Source organism: Pieris brassicae, chromosome 4 (assembly GCF_905147105.1).
Source record: "Pieris brassicae chromosome 4, ilPieBrab1.1, whole genome shotgun sequence".
NCBI lineage: Eukaryota > Metazoa > Arthropoda > Insecta > Lepidoptera > Pieridae > Pieris > Pieris brassicae.
In genome coordinates this window covers 22,702,177-22,724,929 of record NC_059668.1, presented here as the reverse complement: position 1 = coordinate 22,724,929, position 22,753 = coordinate 22,702,177, and the positions used below count along the sequence as shown (strand labels likewise).

The window sequence follows — 22,753 nt, the reverse complement described above, 5'->3', positions numbered from 1 at the left end:
TATTATATTTAACGCTAAAACGGTGAAATAAACCTGAGAGAATATTATAGTGTTTACCATATTATTGTAACAAAGCTTTGTAAATGTTTGTATTACGCAATTAATAATTATACCAACAGTAGGTATAATTCCTATCTAGTGAGGGCTTAAAACTATTTCTAACCTCCTGAGATGACTGAAAACTTAGAGATTAGACAGAACTTTTAATCAGAGGTTTATCTGGATAAAACTTTAACGAAAATAATTACCGATTTAACATTTCATACGTAAAATATTTTAAGCATAAGTACATTCAAAATTAACGCGACAAGACTTTAGGTGCTAAAATATTGTAACACTAAAAAAAAATCAATACAAAATTTGGATTTTTATTATTGTTATGAAACTTGGCTCTAAGATCTCATAGTCACACCATACACCACCAAAACCAGCACTATTGTTACGTAGGTAATTGAACTCTTTAACCTACAAGTAGATAAATTATTACCAGCCATTTTATGCAAATTAACATTAATGAAATATAATCCTTTAAAACTGCTCAAATAACCTTTTACAATTTTCATTTAAAGTAATAATTATTTAGGAGCTCGTTATAACAAGTTCCGAAGCTCTTCTGTTAATAATAATTGTAACAAGGGAATTAGTCGCACCCAGACACTTTTAAAGTAAACAGCGGTGACGAGCGACTGTCAGAGTGACAGAGTGACAGCAACTTGTCAAATTATATTGCGTTAAACAACTCGCGAACAATTCCACCAAGTTCTTTTTAACTTTCTTCAACTTCTATCCGATAGTTTAATATTAAATTCAACTATTAAAATGTAAAATTTATAACTAGGTATTATGTATATGTACTATTGCTATTTCCTAAGATTTTATAGGTTATTAACACATTTAACATGAATAGTGTTCGGAGAAGGAGATCGTATTTATTTTTATTTATTTACACTTTGTTACCATAATTATACAAACAAAAAGTAAGTAGGTTACATAAGTTATTAGACAACAGGCGGCCTTATCACTAACAAGCGATTTATTCCAGGCAACCCTAATATGGGAGAATAAAAAAAGATCGTAGTAATACTGGAGGAGTCTCAGCCTATTTTATTTTAAAAGGCACCCTAACGAAACTCATACAAACACTTAGAGAAAACACATGACATACAAAAACAAGATAAGTGCATGTGCATCAATGATAAGTGTGCACAACATTCAAAGGGAAAATAACTTAAACATTAAAGTAAAAGAAAAAATTAGACCAAAGACGTCACGGATCAACAGTGGCTGCATCTTACGTCTGAAGACATGGAGACTGTCATTAAATGTATCTGCTTCGCATGTACTCAGAGCGCCGTTCAAAGCAGAACAGATCTGTTAAGAGGAGCATTACAACCCACGTTGGTCCTTAATGCACAAACGTAAAAAAGGACTGAAGTGTTTCTTGTGTTCCTCTTTAAGAGGAAGTTCACTTGACTTAAAACGTTAGGTAAAACTACCAATTTATTTAAAATTTTGTACACAAATACATATAATGTCGGTCAAGCGGCAAGCGGTAACGTCGGTATATCTCGGAGTGATTGCACGTGAAAGAAAGCTAGTTTTTTTTCATGCTCGCATTTATAGCTAAGTCTATCATTTAACTGGCTTAGATGTTCTATGTATGTTCCTAGAAAATTTCTTGAAGTTGCTTGTGTTAATATTTATTTAGGAATTGTGAAATAGATACGCACATACAACAGCGCATGCTTTCGATTGCTAAAAACGTCTTCTCGCAAACGTTCATTTTTATAAGTATATAGAAAAATATTATTAAGTGTAGATTTCCGTAATTGCACAACAATAAATGCTCTCTTTAAAAATCTTCTTCTTATCCGGTAAAAGGGGTAGATGTGATGCGCTTGACGACGTTTCACCATCGATGCCTATTAGAGGTTATCCTGCTACACTCATTGAGTGTACCTCCTACGGCAGACTTGATCTGGTCAGTCCAACGCGTAGGTGACCTTCCGCGTGGTCTAGTGCCTTCTATCTTCCCCTGGACGACAAGGCGTTCTATGGACTGAACACCACGTCGAGATACGTGTCCGAAGAATGTAAGGATGCGAGATTGTACTGTTGAAAACAAACGCTGCTCAATACCGAGTTCTTGAAGTATCGAGACATTTGTACGAAACTCGGTCCACGAAACCCCAAGCATTCTCCTCCAGCACCGCAGAGCGTCTATTTTCTGTCTTTCCACATCTCGCCAATTGTTACACCGTCTGTCCAGTCTTCCAAGGTGATGCGCATTATGAGTTCCGTGTACACGTTGAATAAGAACGGCGATATTATGCACCCCTGGCGTACTCCGGCACATGTATGGAAATCACCTGATAGGACATCATCTGTGCGAACCGTCTTTAAAAATGCGTCAGTAAAAATTGCACTGCAATAAATGCACCTCACAGTATTAGTATACAGTTTACAGTCTTACTAATGAGGATTTATGCACATCATATAAGCCATAATAAGAAAAATTATACAAATAATTCCAAAAAATGTTTAATAATAGGAATAAGTCTGATGTATATGGCTGTTAAAACAAGTGTTTTGTTTTTATTTTTTATTAGTAACACTGTTAATCTTTAGGCAACTCAATGATAATACATGTGTTAGCGGTAGTTGATTTAGTTCTTAGGGTAGGAAATTAAACACTTCAATGATGACTTAATTCACTATAATTTACTTCACTGATTTTACGTGAACTGTATAACTTCAAACTTGTACGAAGAAAAGGCCCGTGCGCATGTGTCACAACCTCTTTTATAATCACAACTCCCTCCTCCGACTCGACCATCCCACTTCGGGAAAATGGTCGAGTCAATTCGTAACAACTCGTAAACAACCGAACGAGTCAAATGAGTAACTATTGCACATGCGCACTTGTAGCAAGATTCTTAAGAATATGTTTCATTAAAAATGTTTAGAATTTAATTAAATTAATATTAGAAGCTAACACATGCATATGTCAACATCAGAAAGCATTAAAAAGCCCGAAAGTTACTGTATGGTGTGCAACAACAAAAAAAGAAAATCATTACGAAAAAAATCAACCTTTTGTTTATCATACTCATCTTATCATTTTAAACATCAAACGAAATAAAATAACGCCACTCACTCCTATAAGACTGAAAGTTTAAAACATCATTCGGGGATTCCCCCAACCATAGACAATGTCGACATTTGTGTTAGACGTAGATAGAGATATAGAACTAGATGAACTTCTAAAATATCAATAATAACTAAAGAGAGAAGGCATTAACGTGAAATACTTAAGTGCGAGCGGTGAATTTAAAGTGTCAGTCATGGTCAATTGTTGCATAATTGGCTGTAAAACCCGTTGGGAACGTAAAGAACCAAACGTAACCTTTCATCGGTAAGTAGCTTATTTTGTCACGACTCAGTAGCTTAGTTCAATTATTATTCATTCGAATGTGTATTTCGGTCAATAATAAGCAATCTTCAATGAATTAAAACTGTAAATACGACAACTCCCAACATATTATTCAGTGCTAACCATCTAAATTGCGAATCATGTTACCTACGTCAGGTAGTTGGCAGTTGCCACACTTCATGTCTTTTGCAAATAGTTGGATTATAACGCGTTGGGGCTACCAGCACTTGAATAAATTTTCCACTTTTTTTCTTATAAATGGACTGAGTGTAGGGTATATTATACTGGCATGCAACTCAAAACGCCCGGATACACTACTACACTACACTACACTTTATACACGTAACTCTTGCAATATTAGTGAAAATGAAACACAACTGCTGTTCTGTTTTAAAAATAACACTTACTTTTTACCCAAAAAAATGCGTGTCAAACGGTTAAATTCAAATTTACGGTCAACATAATATTATATAAGCAATACTAAGATCATAACACGCTTTTGTTAATTTAGAAAATAAATCTACCTAACCAATATAGACTATAGACTGTACACAGTGTAGTCGGTAGCCTTAGACTTCACGCCCACAGCTGTGCCTGTACAAAGACGTCGTCTGTGTATTACACAGACTTTCTATAATGGAAGTTTGTGGTGTATTAAGTAGAACAGCTACTACTCAGCGGTTATATAGATATGCGTGTGGAGTGAGTGAACACCCCCTGATTTTTTTTATTATTTATTATTGTAGGGTAATTCTTATGGTAAAAATTACGCCACAAAATAGGGAAAAAATTTCTCATGGCAATATTAGTGGCATATAGATATACATTATGAAGATATGTCGATCATTCGCTCTCTCACACGCTGTAGGCTGATGCCTGGTCTATACCATAGTCCGTCTGCGATGTTAGGACTTGTTGAGACGGTGCAGCTTGACTTGGGAATCGGTGTTCGCTAGATGGCATACTTAGAAAATTAGGTAGGATGAGTTCGGAAATATTATTAATTAGTACAGTATATGGTTAGTATAAAATAAAAAAGACTTTTAATTCTTACTTATAAAACAAGAAGTTAGATTAAGTTAGTTTACTTACATACAATTATTAGTTTTGTTAGTAATTAAGTTTGTATCCAAAATTTACGTGTGTTAGTTTTTCCTTAACCTCACTATTAAACTATTATTCTTCATTCCTTTCGTTCTTCATTCTTCGAGTATTATTAATTCATCATATTTTATTATTAGCGCATTTTCTTTCTCTTTCTCAGTTCGTGCCTGTTCTTGTAACTCTTTTCTTATTTCAAGTACTTTTTGTGGATAATCTTCCTTTTTATAGAACTCTGTATTTTTCAATAAGCTACTCACTTCGAGTATATTGATTTTTATACCGAGTATGAAAAAAGTGACTATTATCGGTCTAGGTCAGTCCCCTTTTTTTCTTATTCTTCTTATTTCTTGGATATCCCTATGTTCCAGGTCTAACGAAAAGCATGCTTTTCTTCATTTTTAGAATCATAACTTTTCGTTTGTCGAGTTCCTTTTGTATTTGTAGCGTCAGGCCCCGACATTGTTAAGATAACAAACACAAAGTTTTCTCCCAATCACTTGATTTATTCCAATTCTAATATCAGTCTCTTAATTCAATACGATTTTAATAATTCAATAGGTAAAGATTTCAAAGGCTATTCGGAAATTACGTAACGTGTGCACCGGGCAATGGTCGATGAACGACTGCCTGAGTTGTGCGCGCACGCTGCTTTATATTGGTTCTATAGTGGGGATCGAGTGACACATCGTACGATCGTTCGACTAATCGCCCGTTGCACGTTATTTTACAAAACATTGATAGTGGCGCCGTCATATTCTTTAGTGCATTCTTAACTTCTTCCATATTTGTAAATACTGGATCGACTGGCAGTATAATTTTATGGTACTAGTGACGCCCTCTCTTGTCCTTACAAAACTTAATAGTCGATCGATCGATACGATCGAAGTGTTACTTGTTGTTATGGTACAGCTACTCTATACTAGATGGCGCTTTTGTCTATAAGCTATTCGTATCTATTTATATCATTTATATTTATATCATTGATTTTTTTTAGAAGACCTCACAAATCTATAATTGTTCGGCATTTTAATTGTTCAATTATCAATTTTGATAAATCATTGTTATGATATTGCAATTTTTTACAATTTAGCACTGAGCCACTTTATAAAAGGCTTGCCCACACTGTATTCTAATTAAGATTACTGATTATTTTCCACTTTTTGTTCTTTTTACTGAGTTGGAGTACTCAATTATTCTTTAATTTTACGATAAATACGGAGCTGATTTTAACGGCGGTACAGCAGCGTCTACCCTATGGTTAGTATATACCTTCTGATAAGCAGACTTTCTGCACTTTATTTAATTTACAAAAAATTAGAGACATGTTACAAACTACATGTGACAGGAGGTCAAAAAATGGCAATTGCTGTTATATCAGCAGCTGCGTAAAGTTCAATAATATGGACTATATACATATAGTATTTATTAATCATTTAGTTACATTTAAATCTACATGTTATTATAATATTTCCTGTTCACATGAGGGCTTGTTTTTAGGGATCAAATTAATATCGACAGTTACTGGTTTCTTTATCATATCAATCAAGTCATTTCGAAGAGACGACTTTATTTGTTGTAGTCTCCCACCCCCTGCACCCGCAATTAATTTTACTATTCTTTCTGAAGGACATGCCACTGATAATGAACAAGTGACTTTGCCTTCTGCTTCATTGTCATCGTAATATTCCAGCGTTGTCTCTAAATGATAAGGTATTTCTTGTGCAAGGAAATCTAGAAACTTAGCCCTGGCTGCCTCTTCTATTAGAGTTTCGGTTGACCTATCAGACCACTTGTCAGAAGAGTACTGTAGTTTGCGCACTTTTGAATTAGATATTAGGTAATCCTGTAAACATTTATTTGAAATAATTCAGTGTTTTAAAGCTTCTGATTCAGCCAAAACTATAAATATCATTTCAAAATATGGATAATTCTCTTCCCCGTTGGGTCCAGACTATACACATTTTACAGAGTGTTCTTACTTTTTAATTCACATATTAATTATAACAGAGCAGTGTTGGCATGGTGGCTTCAGCGTGCGACTCTCATCCCTGAGGATGTAGGTTCGATCCCCGGCTGTGCACCAATGGACTTTCTTTCTATGTATGCATTTAACATTCACTCGAATGGTGAAGGAAAACATCACATGAGGAAGTTTCCTCAAGCCAGTTGGCTTGCCTTAGACCCAAAGGGTCGACAGCGTGCGTCAGGGACAGAAGGCTGATCACCTACTTGCCTATTATATTAACAAATGATCATGAAACATACAGAAATCTGATGCCCAGACCTAGTAGTAACTATTATACCACATTATATTTATACCTTTATGTCTTTAACTCCATCTCCATTTAAAGCAGACACGAGGAAAACGTCAGAAAAATTACCAAATCCTTGATCTTTGCTTTGAGGTGTGGAACAACTTGGAACTGGATTTCCAGCTATAACTCCATTCGTTAAGTTTCTTATTATATCTAACAGTTGCTTCTTAGATTTTAATAGATCAACCTAAAAATAATCAGTTTTATAGATTGAAATATCATATCAAATATTTTAACCTTAACATATTATTCTATACATATGGTATTACCCAGTTTAAACTCAAATTCAAAATAACTGTTTTTACATAGGTAACCACCAGTTCACAAGAAAAGGGCGTAGACTGGACAGGAAGAACTGGCAAAAATTTATGTTATCATTACAACAAAATACACTTTATTATGCTATTTATTCATATGTATTTTTTAAATACCTTATTAATTATTAAGAAGCTAGGAACATTAACAACCATATTCAACATATCAAGAATGGTTGGATGCAGTCTTTCCTTTGTCCATCTGTTGGAGACGTCATGGACTACACCAATCACATCTGCACAACTCAAACTTTTCTTACATGCTTGTTTCATAGCCTCAGGTAGTTTATATCTAAAAAAGTAATACATTCTTATTATCTTTGAATGTGTTATTGAATAAACCATTTGATAATCGGACAACAACTTTTTTATTCACTGTAGACCACATTGAATTAAACAAGTTCAGACAAAACCTAAAACTTACTTGTTGTGTTCCTTGTCCGTGACAACACCGGGAGTGTCCAGAAATATTATTTGGGTATCATTATCATAACAAATGGCTCTTGCTAGTTTTGTTGTGGTATGAACTTTGTTCGATGTAGCGCATACCTAGAATTAAGAATTATCAAATAAAAGAATATATGGCTAAATCGTTATATACTTAAAATGTTATACCAACCTTACGTTCTAGTATTTTATTAATAAGAGTGCTTTTTCCGGAATTTGGTGCTCCTATGATTGCCGCATTTACAGCTTTTCCAATATTTTTTTCGATTTGAATTGCCCGTGCAGAGTACAACCTTTGAACATTATATATTGATTTAATTTGAATCCGAATTACATCTAAAATTTTTGACTCCATTTTTCTTTCCTAAAAATTAGTAGATTCTTTTACTAATAAACTCATACTTTAAAATATAATTATCAGGTTAAGACAAACTAAATTTATGTTATGACAGCAATCTGAGCAATCGTAATTAAAGCACAGAGCCTAGACAAGATGGCTTAAAAGTAGTGTATGTAGAAAGTCGAAAACTAAATTTGTATGAAAATGACAGCTTGTTTCGACAGTCGGTAGCCTAGGCCCAATAGGCGGGAGTCGAGATACAATAAGCGACGCCATGACAGTGCTACGAAAAGATACACAGAAACGCTCACGCTCCGTAGTGTCAACGGCAAATTAATGTTTCGGCAGTGTAGAAAAAACAGCGTTTATCTGCCATTCTTTTGCGTGATCTCAAAAGCTGCTGTATCTTATTATTAATTCAGTACAAATATCGCCATCTTTAAACAATGACATATTTTGGACGGCTTAACTAAAAAAAAATTTAGTTAAGATTTTTATTAGATTTTATTTAGTTAAATATTTGTAATTTTAATTTTATCTAGCTTTTTTAAACGTTCTCGTATAATTATAATATGTAAACTTGAGTTAATATTTTTAAGTTAAGAGTTTTCGTTTTTCAATAAATCAATGCGAGGATAACATAATAAACGCAAATAAATATGAAAATATCAAGAATATCAGCAAATTAGTACAGATAAATATTTAAACTTTATGCCTTTAAGCTATAGTTTTCTGAAATTCGAACATTCTAGTTATATTATATATCTTTTATTGATATAGCATGTAAGTTAATGAAAATATTTTTTAATTTGAAAAATATATTATGTAATTTGTAATTTAAAGATGCTTGTTTGTTGTAAACTTTATAACATTTAATATTGCTTATATTTATAAAGTAAAATTGTAATAGATTTTATTTGTATCTTTCAAAAGTGAAAGCAGACTCTAATAAACATAATTAGATGTTCTAAATGTATATTAGAAGCTAATAATATAATATTGATATAAATCTATTATATCAAGTGGCTTTATGCTTCATAAACTTTGGGAATATAAAATCTAGTGAACTAAGTAATGAATCTAAATAATGGTAAGCAGACATTTTCTTTAATTATTTATTACTAAGTTAACATTGAGAAGTTTATATTGTTAATGAATGAGAAGTATGAATTCAAGTCGCTTAGGAATTACTGGCATTGTTTGGCAATTAAAAACTTTAATTGTCAATAAGCAGCAAAATAAGAAATTAAGTATATTTTTAAGTTTAGAATAAAGTAAAGAGTTTTAATATTAAAGTTACCTACTGAATAAAACTTGGAACGATCTTACATGATTTTATCAGTTTTCTATTTGATCAAAGTACTACCAAAATAAATATTTTGTTATGAATTTTTTTTTTAAGAAAAGTAGGAGATAATAGGCAACTACAATTAACAGAAATCACTGATGGTGAAGTTGTATTGAAGTCTTAGATTTTAATTAATGTAAATGTTATATTAGGTAGCTGCAAATGAATTTGATAATGAGGGATGAAGTATTTTATGAATTATGTTAAAAATAAGAAGAGCGGCAGAAATAATGGTTGGTTAAGTAACATTACCTCAAGAACAGAAAACAGTAACTCAAACTATGTTCTTCCACATTTAATCTTAATAATGTAGGCAGTTTGAATATGAATGAGACGTTTATTATAAAGAAAGTTGTTTTGTTGTATTTGTAGATTTTGGGAAGTAATATATTTTTACAATAACTGAAACTGACTGAATTTTTGTTTATTTTACTACCTGTATTTTTAATATTCCTAACTAAGCACAGGTCATTCATATATGCATTACGTGTACAATATTCGTTTATTTCAGCACAATACTGCTACAATTAAGACAGTAATGTGAACCACTTCAATGATTTTACCTACTAGACAAGACATAGGTCAATTAATGCAATTACCGAAAATAAAGCTATCAAATATATAAACATACAATTTTTATTCATTCCTTACTTAAATAGCATTTGCAATACATATTAACTAGTAGCAAATCACTGATAGAAGCAAAAGTTAATTAAGGATCATAATTTCATACCAGACTAGGTTTCGGTTTCGGTCTATTTTATAATCTTTATAAATCCCTTTTTTCATTCCATTTAGTACTTGCTGTTTTGCAATTCTCACTTTTAAAAGTGAAAATTGGTTTAAATAGAAATTTAATAAATATATAAATGACTACTAAAGTTAAACTAAAATTTGATTTATGGGTATTCATAAACAGAAATAATTCTATGTTCATAAACAGAAACATTTCTAATAAACATTCATGCAGAATGTAGTAGCAAATCACTAGTAAAAACAAGGCTTATTCGATAATATTTACTCAAAATCTGCATTCAAATTGAGATTGAAATTTTTTTCAAGCACAAACACCAAACATAATCAAAGCTTTTATCAAACACTCATTTCAGTGTTCACACTAGTCCGTTTTATTTTCACATTTTTTTTAATTCCTTGGACTTTATCAACTGCTAATCAATATTTTTTCACTATTTATTTATCAATCCGCAGTACTATTTCTCTTGTTATTTCAAAGCGGTAACTAAATGTGTTGAGTTGTTCATTTTGCGGATTATTTGTTGTGAAATCGAACTCTAAAAATATAAAGTATGAATATTACTAATTATTGTATATCGAGATTATGCAGGTTCATAAATATTTTATTTAATTATAACCTTAAATTTAAAATTTAATTTCATACATTGTGCCACTTTGCATTTTTCCATAAATTCCACTTAAATCGAAAATTGTTCCGACCTTGCTCGTATTATTATTTCTTACTTCCATTTTGCAGCTACCTATTCCAAATGTACAAAAATACGTTTAAATATAAAGTTATTACTTTTATTAGGTTAGGAATACATATAATCTCTAATACGTATAATAAATAAATAAATTGTCTCTGACAATATGACGGAATAACGTCCTACGAACAGCAGCTCGGAGCCACGCTGTCGACTTAGCGGTAGTGTAGTAATATGTCTTTTGTCTGCGAACGAACCCTTTCGATCTATATGATCGCAAAAACGTTAGTGTATGTAGAAAGTTCTCGATGGTAATACGGCTAGACCCCCAGGCAGGATAAATATTATTTACCTACCGATTACCGAAACGTTAAATGTACATGTATATATGCATTGAAATGTAAACCTTTTAAAGTTATAATGCCGATTGCGGTGTTTTGAAGTCGGTTAAAAATACTACACTACAGAGTTAAAGACTAGTCGCTATAGATAATAGATTGATCACCTTATAAAAATTCAACTCATTACTCGTAAGTAACACTTGGTAAACTAAATAAATAGATATAGAAATTGCGTCGACAATGAAATTGATTTATAACTAATTGATATATATATTATTTTTTATTATTTCTTAATGTAATTTTGGATGCTCGGAGATTTTGAACTAAATTTGGAGAGGCCACCGAAAAAACCAATGTTTAAGAAAAATAATGTTTTCTTTCTAGTTGCTACCCAGGGTCAGTAGCAATTAAGTATAATATTTAATTAAACCGGGAAACTAATATATTAATAATTACAAAACTATTTGCTTCTTTAGGACTGTGGAAGGTATGTAAACATAACATAACTTATATTAATGTTAAAAAATTATACTATTGTGTTCATTAAACATGTTGGCAAATGGTTAATGCGTGGTATAAAACTTACACAAAATGTCTATAGAGATTATGTTGCTAAAAATTACATATATTATTATTATTACTATCCATATCTGATCATAGATATTATTTTAATTTTCAGTTAAGGTTCCTGTATATTGATTTGGATTGGTTCCAAATTTATTATATTCAAAAAGAGCAAGGGAAGAAATATTTAAAATTTTCGGCATGATTTTGATTAGGTGAGTGTAGAATTATTATATAAACCAGACAAATAGTCTAATATATTTAAAATAAGAAAGATAATGCACTTAATTTAATTTTTGTTTTAGAAATGTCAGAGATAAAGTATAAAAATCAAATTTTAGCTGCAATTGATCATCTACGTGCTCGAAAGTCCAGACCAGATATAGGAAGAATTTGTAAATTTATGCTCAAATGTTACAAAGTAGCACCAAAAGATACAAAAACTGATTTGAAACGTTGTATAAAGGAAAAAAGTATTTATAAAGTTGATTACAAGGATAATGTAAGCTATAGAAACGCAGCAAAGTGGAGAAAAAAGTCTACACAAAACAATAGTAAGTAGTCTGGTCTCTTAATTGAAATAAAAAATTAGATACCATTTAAACTCTATATAACAACACTGAAGGGACTGCATTTTTTGGCATTATAGAGTTGTTGTTTAATAAATAGATAAACATATAGATAATCTATGACTCCTACTTAATTCCTCATGGTTAAGAACAGTACACATGCAAGCAATCCCAATTTGTAAACAAAAGAATAAATTTTCTAGAAAGTTTATATGCATGATGAACAGTCGAGTTTATTAATCCAATGATGTAATAAAAAATTTGAAGTTGTTTTTCCATCCCTTAGCAATGAGTTTAACAGTCGCAACAAGTGAGCGACGAATAATTACATCTGCAATTGCTACTTTAATTTATCAAGACCAAAGTTACTTAGAAAATGGGATTGCATTTGATGAACTTGTAAAAGTAGCAGCATCGCAGGATCCTAAATACACCAAGAAGCAACTTGAAGCAATAATTAACAAAGAATTGTCTTCTGGTAGTCTTGTAAAACTACCAAATGGATCTTTAGCTTTGGGTCCAGCTGATCATGATGGTGACAGTTCAGATAGTTTCAAATTTGATTACAATGATTCGAACACTAAGGTAAGGATATTTACAGTCCTTTTACAGAGTCTTAATACCTTAATAATTGGATTTACAAATTATTTATGCATTTACAGATGACATCTTCAGCAAATTCTTCATGCAGATCATCTCCACAGCGCACTAGAGGACGTCCAAGAAAAAGACCTGGTCAAGTTACAAGCAGCCAAAATTCAAATCATAACCAAAACTCTGTTGTTAGAGTAGGAGAAAGGAGAAAAATGGCAAAAAAAGTTTTTGATCCATCTGATAACAATGTTCCAAGTAAAAGAAAAAGAGGAAGACCTGTGGGTTCATTAAATAAAAGCACTATAAAAAAAAGGATGATGATTGCTGGTAAAGTAGATAAAGAAGGTACCCCATTGTCGGAAAGCCAGCAGTCAATAGATGGTAGCGGGGATGAAATAGACAGGGATGAAACAAACCTTACTGAAACTGAAACTTCTGTAGGGGTTTGCTCCGTCTGCTTAGTACAGAAGTCACGTGGAAACAGTGATCTTTTAGTGGAGTGCAGAGATTGTAACAATAAAGCCCACTTAAGTTGCCTTCAGTCTGGCTCAGGGATTCTTAAACCACGTCCAGACAACACTTGGCAATGTCCACATTGTAAAACATGTGCAGTCTGTTGTGAAACCAATGATGCCGTAAGTTATTTTGTAATTATTTTATATTAAATTTTGCCATATTTAGCATAATTGTTAACATAATTTTATGTTGGTAGTTCCTCCAACATAAAATTATGTTAACAATTATATTCTTTAAACATTACAGGGTATATTAACTGTGTGCAGTATATGTTCTGATGCGTACCATGCTCTATGCCATTCACCACGAATACCCGAGAGACTAAAAGCCTGGGACCAGTGGGAATGTACTAATTGCTTAGAATCCAGACCATCGATTGATAAACCAGTACAAATTATTCCAAATATTGAATTTTGTACAAAAAATTCATCAACAATTGATCCGTTTTTAAAGCCTCATGAAATTGATAGAGCTGCAGCTAAGATTGCAGATAAAGTACCTATGGACCCCAATGTACCAGACATAACTAATTGGAATGTTGATGATGTGTATGATTATTTTATGGAACATTTGTCTGAAGCTGCACCGATTTTACGAGATCAGGTATTGAATAGTTGGTTTTATAAAATAGTCTAGAATAATTGATCTAAAATCAAATAGAAAGCACCTCAAACTCAACCATTTGTTTAAACAATATTTAAATTTGTTCAAAGTTGTCTACTAAAATATTATTTGTCAATAATATACTTTTCTATAGTTAAAATAATATTTAAAACTGATTTACTATCTTTTTAGATTTTTAATACAAACAAAAATATAAATGTAAATAAATAAGTATTATAACAAATTTATCTGATAAATTTCTCATTCTATTTAGGAGTTTGATGGACAAGCAATAAGTATGGCCCGGAGAGCAGACATCGTGAGGGGACTAGGCCTTCCTCTAGGACCGGCACTGGCATTATATCGGATTATTGTTAAGTTACAGACTAGAAAGGATGATTGGAGGATGTGTTGGGGATAAACAATTTGAACCATAAGATAAGAGTGATATATTGTTAAGCACAAAAGCATACTCATAGCTTCTATACTTCAGTGTTTTACATGGTAAGTTTAGTGTGCAAGCTCTATGCCCTTATTCTTCAACATAAAATATATCAATAGATAAAACCAGAAAGAAGGATTGTATTAGTAGAGTATTGTGAGGATTTTTCTACTTTTGTTTTATTTCTGTGTTAATCTCTAGAAATCATTTTGAATTGGAGGAAAAAAATAAATATTAAATAATAAAATATTATGCACTTATCCTTTTTTAATTGTAGGAATAGACTTTCACCAAGGTTTTTCTTACAAAAGGTACAGACACTCAACAACTCAATATTAAAATTTTAAATAAACAATGTACATTGTTTCAAACCTTTACTTTTGTGTAATTCCTTTAGAAATAAGTTAATGTATAAAAATCGAATAATATTCTATATTGAAAGTAAACAAGACAACACATTTTACATGCTTAAACTATAAAAGTATGTAAAACAGTTTGTATCCTTTATACAGATGACAGCCTTGACTTAGCTTTGTAAAAATTTACTTTGAATTCATGTGACCATCATTTTTGGTAAATATTGATTGAAGACATCATTCAAATGGTGGTAACCAACATTATAAATATTTATTTTCCTTGTTTTCCAGGCTGTTTCATACATTATTACACTACATACCTATCTACTTTGTGCTTTAATATTTTACAAATAAATAATTCTACTAATTAAAATTTAGTAACATCAGATCTTTGGTTGGTCAAAATGTTTCATAAATGATAAAAATACATTATATATCATAGTTGCAAAATTGATATAAAATACCCTGTATTGCGTTGGTAAATAACAAAAATTTACGAATTGTATTGGAGGCCAAAACAAGCAATCTCCCTGAAAAAAAAATATACATAAAATATACAAATTGAAAAACCTTCATTAAAAGATTTAAAACCCCAGATCTACTTACAAGATAAACTAAAGCAAATTTGTCCTTTATTTCATCTGTGCTTTGTTTCATTGTCTTTCCCTCTAAAAATCCTAGTCCATAAAAGAAACATAATATTGTTGCAGGAGATGCCAGTAGCTGGTCATTTAATATTTTCTTACCCACTGTTTTCAAGTCAGTATGAGGTAGTATTTTATCAAGATAAATATAGTAGAAATGGTGAAGTGGTCCCATAAGAGTTCCAATTATAAACATTCGTGCTGAAAATACATAGTATTATATATTGACAAATAATTTCACTAACTGTGCACAGTTTGTGTTTCCACCACATCAACTACCTTTATATTAAGAACACTTATACAACAATAAATAAATAAAAAAAAAATAAAAAAAACTTAAAATTTATTATATGCTATTTGTCTAACATATTAAAACAAAAATTACCAATAAACTTAGGCCACAATTTTTATGTTACCTGTGCGTGACCAATCATATCTGCTAGGTAAAAGGTTTGCATGAATCTCAATCTCTTGCTGTATCAGATCCCCCAAAACCATAAAACCCCCAGATGTAATGCTGTTAGTAAGAAGCAGATTTTTCTTGAAAAAGAAGTGAACCCCCCTGTTAAATGTCGATTTTGCTCTGTGTTGAGATCTCAAAGGAGTAATTACTTTATGAAACCAAATGCACTTTGCGGATAGCATCTTCCTGTAAATAATTATTAAATCATTACATGGAGTACATATATACAAGACAACATAAATTTAGATACTGTAATACCTTGTAATTTTTTGATGAAATTTTTATACAAATTTAATCACAAATGACATTTTTTTATGTTGATTTCATCTCAATATAATTCTATAATTGAGCTATCGCTTATTTTTTTATTGAAATACGTAGTATCTTAAATCCTGCTTCGTATTTAATAAGTTATATAAATAACTATGAAACTTGTGAGAAGGCTAGTAGCAATCTGAAAAGCAGGAAAATCCGTGTTTTCCTTAATTGAAATTGTCATTTGTCAGCTGTAGCCTGTAGGTTTTTGCACGCGCCCGGCGCCGCGTACAAAGTCGTAGTAGCCAACTCCTACAGAATGTTTCTCCCAAGATCAACACGAAAAAAATTGTTGACAAAATTAATTAAAAATACATTCAAGTAGTATAGAACTGCTTTTATAGTTTTGCGGAGTTTAGTCATTTCACAAATTTACATATATTAAGTAATGACCTAATAATATTAATGCTTTTCTTAACTTTTCTTTTCTTTCATTTTTTTAAATTTTATTGGCATACATTTTTTGAGTTTTCCTCATTTTATTATCATACATTATCTATCAAGCTTTTCTAATCGTTGAGTTAATATTTGGATGTTGAAGAATTAGTTATAGCCACGCTTGGAGTTTATATTTATTAGGTCGGTTCGAGACTAGGTATGAATTGTACAGAAAGATACGCTATAAAAAAGTTATTTTCAAATAATAAAAGTTATATTCCTCTGGACATTTTGTTTCCGCCTAAGTTTGGGTGAAAATCCCCCAAGTTGGCACCACTAGCGATAGGAATATAACAATATATTGTTATATACGGTCTACCGCTAGTGGTATAATACATAAGTAATTAAGTAGGTCGACAGTCAGCTGTTTCGATTTTTTTTTATGGCCCGCACGGTTTGTGCATTGTGGCCCAGGGTAAAAACAGGGAAACGGGTAAAAAAAAATTAAGAATGGAAATTAAATCTAAAAAATAAAAGATCAATTCTTATAGAGCTACATAAAAAAGGAGTGTAAGACAAGATATTTACATAAATATACTTTCATATTATCTACATTTTTATATCATTACTTAAGATAAAAGCTGCTAAAAGTTTATATACATGTGGGTCTAATGTTGCAAGTAAACAGGATATGGATGAAGGGAAAGGAATTTGAAGGGAAATGAGACCTTCGAGAAGAGCCGACCGGTCGCGTCGAGAACAAACAAACATGATGTGGTTCAAACCAGCTTCTTCATATCCGCATTCGCACGTAGGGCTGTCTATAATATTTAGCTTAGCAAGATGAGCTGGGGTGCAGACGTGTCCCAGTCGCATACGAGACAATATTGTTGTAACTCTTTTGCCGAATCTCAGACTCCAAAACCAGGGCTTAATGGGTATAGAAGGTTGAATAGCACGATAGTGGCGACCTTTTAGACTATCTTGGGCCCAGGATTCAGTCCACGAATTCCTGAGATAAATCCCGGAAAGAGCCATCAAGTCATGCGCATAATTTCTAAAAATATCCACATCTCCACTCTCCACCGCCTCATTGGCTATACGATCGGCTTTCTCATTTCCGGATATTCCACTGTGACCAGGAACCCACGCAAACGATACGGAATAGTTTTTTTTTAAACATTTCAATAGCAGGTTTCTAATTTCAGAAATAACAGGGAATTGATAATGTGAGCCAAACTGGAACCGGGCTAGGGCATTTAAAGAACTCAGTGAGTCGGTAAAAATTACAGTTTTTTGAAGTTTTAGTAGAAGGATGTATTCTATGGCCTTAACTAGGCCTATACATTCGCCAGTGAACACGGAGGTTTCAGGAGGGAGTTTAGTTTTTTGAACAATATTGTAATTAGAGTGCACTACACCAACACCTACACAGCCTTCTTTGGAACGCTTAGATGCATCTGTAAATATTCGATGCCATCGTGGCCACTTGGTGTCAACAATATAGTTAAATGTTAACTTTTGGTTTTGCTCAATTTTCACAAGACCCGTGCCGTGCTAGTAGCTGTATATCAGGAGAGATTACAAGGGAATCGTAACTATATTTGAACAACGGATTAGAAGTTGCTTACTGAGTAGGAGAGGCTTGAGCCTCAAGAGAAGTAAAACTTTCAACCAAACACGGTGGGCGTTTGTTTTTCCAATAACTAAAAGTGGGGATTATAGATGTTAGGTAAGTCAGTTTAGGTGTTAGAATATGGTTACTGAATTGGACACAACGAAATAGGAATTTATCAGACAGGAATTGCCGTTGTAAGTTTAATGGAGGCTCTACACATTCGGCTCTCATACAGGTGATTGGGCCTGATTTCATAGCTCCTAGGACTATTCTCATTGCTTTTGCCTGAATGCTATCTAATTTTTTAAAAGCAGAAGCATTGCCTGGTTCCAACAGGAAAGTACCGTAATCCATTACACTTCTGATTATGGCGTTGTAAATCAGTTTTAAGGAGTGTGAATGCGCTCCCCACCAGATGCCCGATAAGCATCTAAGAATATTCAAATTACGTTCACATCTCGCAGATACGTATTCACAGTGGGATACACCGGTAAGCTTGGAATCTAGAACTACTCCCAAGAATTTGACGTCATTAGTCGAGGGAATCAAAACATTATTGAACTTTATCTGGACCGGGGGAGGCCTACGCATTCTGGAAAACAACACAACCTTACTCTTGGATACAGATAAGTCTAAACTATTCGAATTTAACCATAATTTTAAAAATTAGAGGGAAGATGAATGAAGCTTGGCAATTTTTTCAATCGATTTGCCCGATTTGTATATAAGGAGATCGTCTGCATATTGTAGTACGTTAGCTGATTCCTGCAATGATGATTCTAAATCGTACGTATAGATGTTATAAAGCAAAGGACTGAGTACAGAACCCTGTGGTAATCCTTTCCATACAGTCCGAGATAGTTTGACATCTTCAATAAATAAATTAATGTATCTTTCACTGAGCATATTGATAATAAAGTTTGATAGAATCGGTGGCACATTTAAGCAAAGCATTTTTTCCCTAAGAACCGATATAAGAACATTGTCATAAGCTGAGCTTATGTCTAAGAAAGTAGCTATTACTGACTCGTTGTTTGAAAAAGCTAATCTTATGTCCGTAGTGAATATTGCTAAGCTATCCATTGTACTTCTACCTTTCCTAAAACCGAATTGGGACGTTGCTAATAGATTTTTACTCTCTAAAAACCATTCCAAACGGAATTTTACTAGGTGTTCTGCAGTTTACATTAAAACAGAAGAAAGGACAATAGGTCTGTAAGAAGAAGGATCATCGGCTGGTTTATTCTCTTTTAAAATAGGGATAATAGATTGAGTGATCCAAGACTTGGGAATGCACCCAGAAACCATAATAGAATTTATAATATTTAAGTACAGCATCAGCACACGATCCGAAAGGTTTTTCAAAAAAGAATATGGAATCCCATCTTCTCCTGGAGTAGAATCTTTTACGTTATTAAGTACACCTTTAAGTTCGGTCAAAGAAAAAGGAGCGTTTAATCCAGTTATGTCATCAGAAATATAAGCAGGAATAGATAATGGAGGAAATCCCTTTTCCGGTACAGAAGGGGGAGCAAGATGATCCATGAACTGATCAGCTAGGGTTAGCGGTAATTTAGAAGAGGGATAATTATTGTAGACAGATCTAAATTTACGAATATTACGCCAAACCTCTGATGGGCTGACGTCTGGACTAATGGAGGCACAAAATGATTGCCAACCATCGTATTTCTTTTTCTTAAACATTTTTTTAGCACTACGAGCTGATTCTAAATATAACTCGAAGGAAAAGTAATTACAAGTGGAAAGTGGTCACTACCATACGAAGATGTAAGAGGGTGCCAGTCCAAAGTTGAAGCTAAATCAGGCGAACATAAAGAAAGATCAGGCGCACTTGCACCTTCACTTGGTCCAGTAACACGAGTTGGCAGACCAGTGTTTAAAATGCAATGATATTATAGATTCTCATTGTATATGAGAATCTATAATATCTAATAATTGATCTCCATAATAGTTGGAAGAAGTGCTTCCCCAGGATTGATGTTGGCAATTAAAATCACCTAGGACTAAGAATGGTTTTTGAGATAAGAAAACATATTTACATTGGGACGAGAAAAATAAATAGACACTATACAAATTTTATTTACAATAGCAGCAATGACTGACAAGTCATCACCGAATGAGGGGAGTGGAAATAAGTTATAAGGGAGATTATTTTTGATGACTAAGGCAACACCGCCATAGCCGTCAGGTCTGTCCTGTCAGAGAATAACATAGCCTGGAATCCGAAATTTCAGTTCCGGGCGAAGCCATGTTTCAGACAGAGTTGAGACAAATGGTTCAAATTTATTATGCAAATGGATTAAATCATTTTTATTGCAGATGGCGCTTCTGCAATTCCACTGGATTATTTGTTCGCGTTCGTGACGCATAAGAGTATTTTAATTGAGCTAAGGAAGCAATAGTTGGGCGACGTTGTTCGGTTACATTGTTGTCAGAGTTAGAAATGGTTTTTATTTCAGTCAAAAGTTAAATTACATCAGAGATTGAGAACATAGTTTCATAATAATGAAACAATTAACAATAGTTAAGGTTACTGTTTATTAAAGCGACCCCGTTAGAAGAAGCTGGAGCATCGTAGTCCTTTATCAAATTGAAGTGTTCTGTTTTGTTATACCCCAATCGTTTTGGTTTGGGGGATGTTGGTTTAGCAAATATTGTTTTCTTATAAGATCTACTATACGACGGAATCGAGGGAGAGGAAGACGATACAGGTGGGACAGGAGAATTAGGAGTATTCTGCATGTTTGAAAACCTAACTACATCAGCAAAAGATTTTGAAACAGGATCATGCACTTTATTTGCTTCTGCGTAAGATACACATCTTTGAGCCATATATAATTTAATTTTAGTCTGCCGTTCGTATTCTGGACACTTCCTGTTTGTTGCAAAGTGTAGACCAGAACACAGACAGCAAGACGCGTCATCATCTTGTATGTTGCACGTGTCCCCTGTATGGCCTTGGCCACACTTGTAACAACGGGGCCGAGAGTTACAATTAGATTTAGTATGACCAAATCGGCAACAAGAATAGCACTGAATAGTAGGGTAAGAGTAAAGTTCCACGGGCAGAGCATTGTAGCAGACAGATACATGTTTAGGAAGGGTTTGACCATCAAAAGTTATGACAATAGTCTGTGATGGTTTCCACTCAGGAGGGCTGCTGTTACGCACTTTATAATTTAGACGTCTAATTTTTATAATTCCTCTGCTGCCTATAGGCAGAGATATATTGTCTAATATTTCTTCAGGCGACCATTCCGCGGGAACACCTCGCACCAGGCCCATTCGGGTCACATTAAATGAGGGAATAAAAGCTTTGTAGTTATTTCTTGTCAGGCAAGGGTTATTAATGAATTCGTTTGCACATTTGTGGTCTGAGAATGATATGGAAATTCGGTTTCTGCCTATCCTTTTGATGCTACCATTAATAATATTTTTAAAAGAATTTTTTTGGAGAAAATAGCCAAATTGGACGGGGTGCAGGGAAGCGACGCTCGTATCTGAAGAAACTTTTTGCGCATGAACTACAAATGGCCCTATGTCATAGGCCTCATAAAACGTTCGGCCTGTAGGATTTTTTGGAGAATGAGAACCGTCTAATGGAGGTGTTGGGTGCTGTTGGGTATTAACAGTTATAGAATCTGCAGAGTCTACTTTGTTCTGAAAATTATCTAGAGCATGAGCGTTCTTAATCTCAGTATATATTGAGGGAATTTCAATTTCCGGTATTTGGCACGAACAATCGGAGTCATTTTGTTTGTTCCGACGCTTCGGATCGAATCTTCGTTTCCTTTTGTTGCAGTGTTTGCAAATTAGACGCATTCTTTTTCGGTCATTCCGTTGATCCACATCTGTATCTACACTGGACTCGTCTAGTTTAGAAGATATATTATCTACTATAATATTACACGCTACCTCGGGGGGCGAGCCCCCGGATACCGGGGGTAATATATACACAAATTAATAAACAAAACAATTAAATTAAACTAATACATATATATACAAACTGATCTTTTATACAAGCTAAATTAAATTTAAAAATTTCACTAGAAAAACACTCCCGCCACGACCAACGTTTCCCGCGCTTTTTTCAAAGTATGTTTTAATATTCCTGTTTCGAATTTCCTAAACTAGACTAATGTATTTTGTATTGCCTGATATAAAATAAAAATTAAAAGTTCACGTCTTTACGAAAATTATTATGGGCTAATAGATGAAATCAATAAAATACAAAACTATATATGTATACATATGTCATATGTTTGTAATTACCTAATCTACTCTATACATATTTTAGTTGAATGATAATGTCCTCTGTAATATGACGAAGAGAACTGGAGAGGAGTAGGATCATTGATGTTTTGCCAGCCATGAAGCCAATAGACACTATGATGACGCCATACTATCGTTAATATCACTAAGGTCCCAAATAAATGCGAATGCAATCCCTAGGATTTGTAGTGGAGAAAGAATAGTGCGTGGAGTGGGATTTCCACCTTGGCTAACAAACAAAACAGGAATACTGATACTTTTATCAAAAATTACATAGCCTAGACTGAAACAATGCACACTATAATTAACTGACT

General features: G+C 33.1%; 3 protein-coding genes across 7 annotated transcripts; 1 reads left to right on the top strand and 2 right to left on the bottom strand.

Moving 5' to 3' along the window:
- Positions 1-5,938: 5,938 nt before the first annotated feature.
- LOC123708269 (GTPase Era, mitochondrial) lies at positions 5,939-8,085 on the bottom strand. Its single transcript, XM_045658908.1, has 5 exons — positions 7,786-8,085; positions 7,591-7,715; positions 7,284-7,458; positions 6,857-7,039; positions 5,939-6,380 (listed from the first exon to the last, which is right to left on the bottom strand). The coding sequence occupies exons 1-5, from the start codon at positions 7,966-7,968 to the stop codon at positions 5,997-5,999; spliced, it is 1,050 nt and encodes a 349-aa protein (XP_045514864.1). The 5' UTR covers positions 7,969-8,085; the 3' UTR covers positions 5,939-5,996.
- Positions 8,086-11,086: 3,001 nt separating this feature from the next.
- On the top strand, positions 11,087-22,706 carry LOC123708242 (PHD finger protein 10-like). Of its 5 annotated transcripts, none has more exons than XM_045658843.1 (8): positions 11,087-11,273; positions 11,469-11,571; positions 11,764-11,863; positions 11,954-12,202; positions 12,504-12,802; positions 12,880-13,446; positions 13,574-13,930; positions 14,205-14,632. In XM_045658843.1, exons 4-8 carry the CDS (start codon positions 11,956-11,958, stop codon positions 14,349-14,351), a joined length of 1,617 nt encoding a protein of 538 aa, XP_045514799.1. In that variant the 5' UTR covers positions 11,087-11,273; positions 11,469-11,571; positions 11,764-11,863; positions 11,954-11,955; the 3' UTR covers positions 14,352-14,632. The 5 variants fall into 5 exon arrangements, 3 of the variants coding, with proteins under 3 accessions (XP_045514799.1, XP_045514800.1, XP_045514798.1); XR_006753579.1 differs by lacking the exon at positions 11,087-11,273 and adding an exon at positions 22,465-22,706 and having other exon boundaries at positions 11,301-11,571; positions 14,205-14,434; XR_006753578.1 differs by lacking the exon at positions 11,087-11,273 and adding an exon at positions 15,439-15,545 and having other exon boundaries at positions 11,301-11,571; positions 14,205-14,434.
- Positions 14,625-16,346, bottom strand: LOC123708243 (mpv17-like protein 2). The gene is made up of 4 exons (XM_045658846.1): positions 16,094-16,346; positions 15,789-16,021; positions 15,335-15,573; positions 14,625-15,258 (listed from the first exon to the last, which is right to left on the bottom strand). Exons 2-4 carry the CDS (start codon positions 16,015-16,017, stop codon positions 15,112-15,114), a joined length of 615 nt encoding a protein of 204 aa, XP_045514802.1. The 5' UTR covers positions 16,018-16,021; positions 16,094-16,346; the 3' UTR covers positions 14,625-15,111.
- Positions 22,707-22,753: the final 47 nt, after the last annotated feature.

Coding starts and splice junctions, on each gene's coding strand:
- LOC123708243 (XM_045658846.1), bottom strand. CDS start 16,017: ATGCTATCCGCAAAGTGCATTTGGTTTCATAAAGTAATTACTCCTTTG. Junction 15,574..15,788: donor ATATGATTGGTCACGCACAG/GTAACATAAAAA, acceptor ATGTATTTTCAG/CACGAATGTTTATAATTGGA. Junction 15,259..15,334: donor AATTTGCTTTAGTTTATCTT/GTAAGTAGATCT, acceptor TTTTTTTTTCAG/GGAGATTGCTTGTTTTGGCC.
- LOC123708242 (XM_045658844.1), top strand. CDS start 11,956: ATGTCAGAGATAAAGTATAAAAATCAAATTTTAGCTGCAATTGATCAT. Junction 13,447..13,573: donor GTTGTGAAACCAATGATGCC/GTAAGTTATTTT, acceptor TAAACATTACAG/GGTATATTAACTGTGTGCAG. Junction 13,931..14,204: donor CACCGATTTTACGAGATCAG/GTATTGAATAGT, acceptor CATTCTATTTAG/GAGTTTGATGGACAAGCAAT.
- LOC123708269 (XM_045658908.1), bottom strand. CDS start 7,968: ATGGAGTCAAAAATTTTAGATGTAATTCGGATTCAAATTAAATCAATA. Junction 7,716..7,785: donor ATAAAATACTAGAACGTAAG/GTTGGTATAACA, acceptor TCTTAATTCTAG/GTATGCGCTACATCGAACAA. Junction 6,381..6,856: donor ATGGAGTTAAAGACATAAAG/GTATAAATATAA, acceptor AAATGTTTACAG/GATTACCTAATATCTAATTC.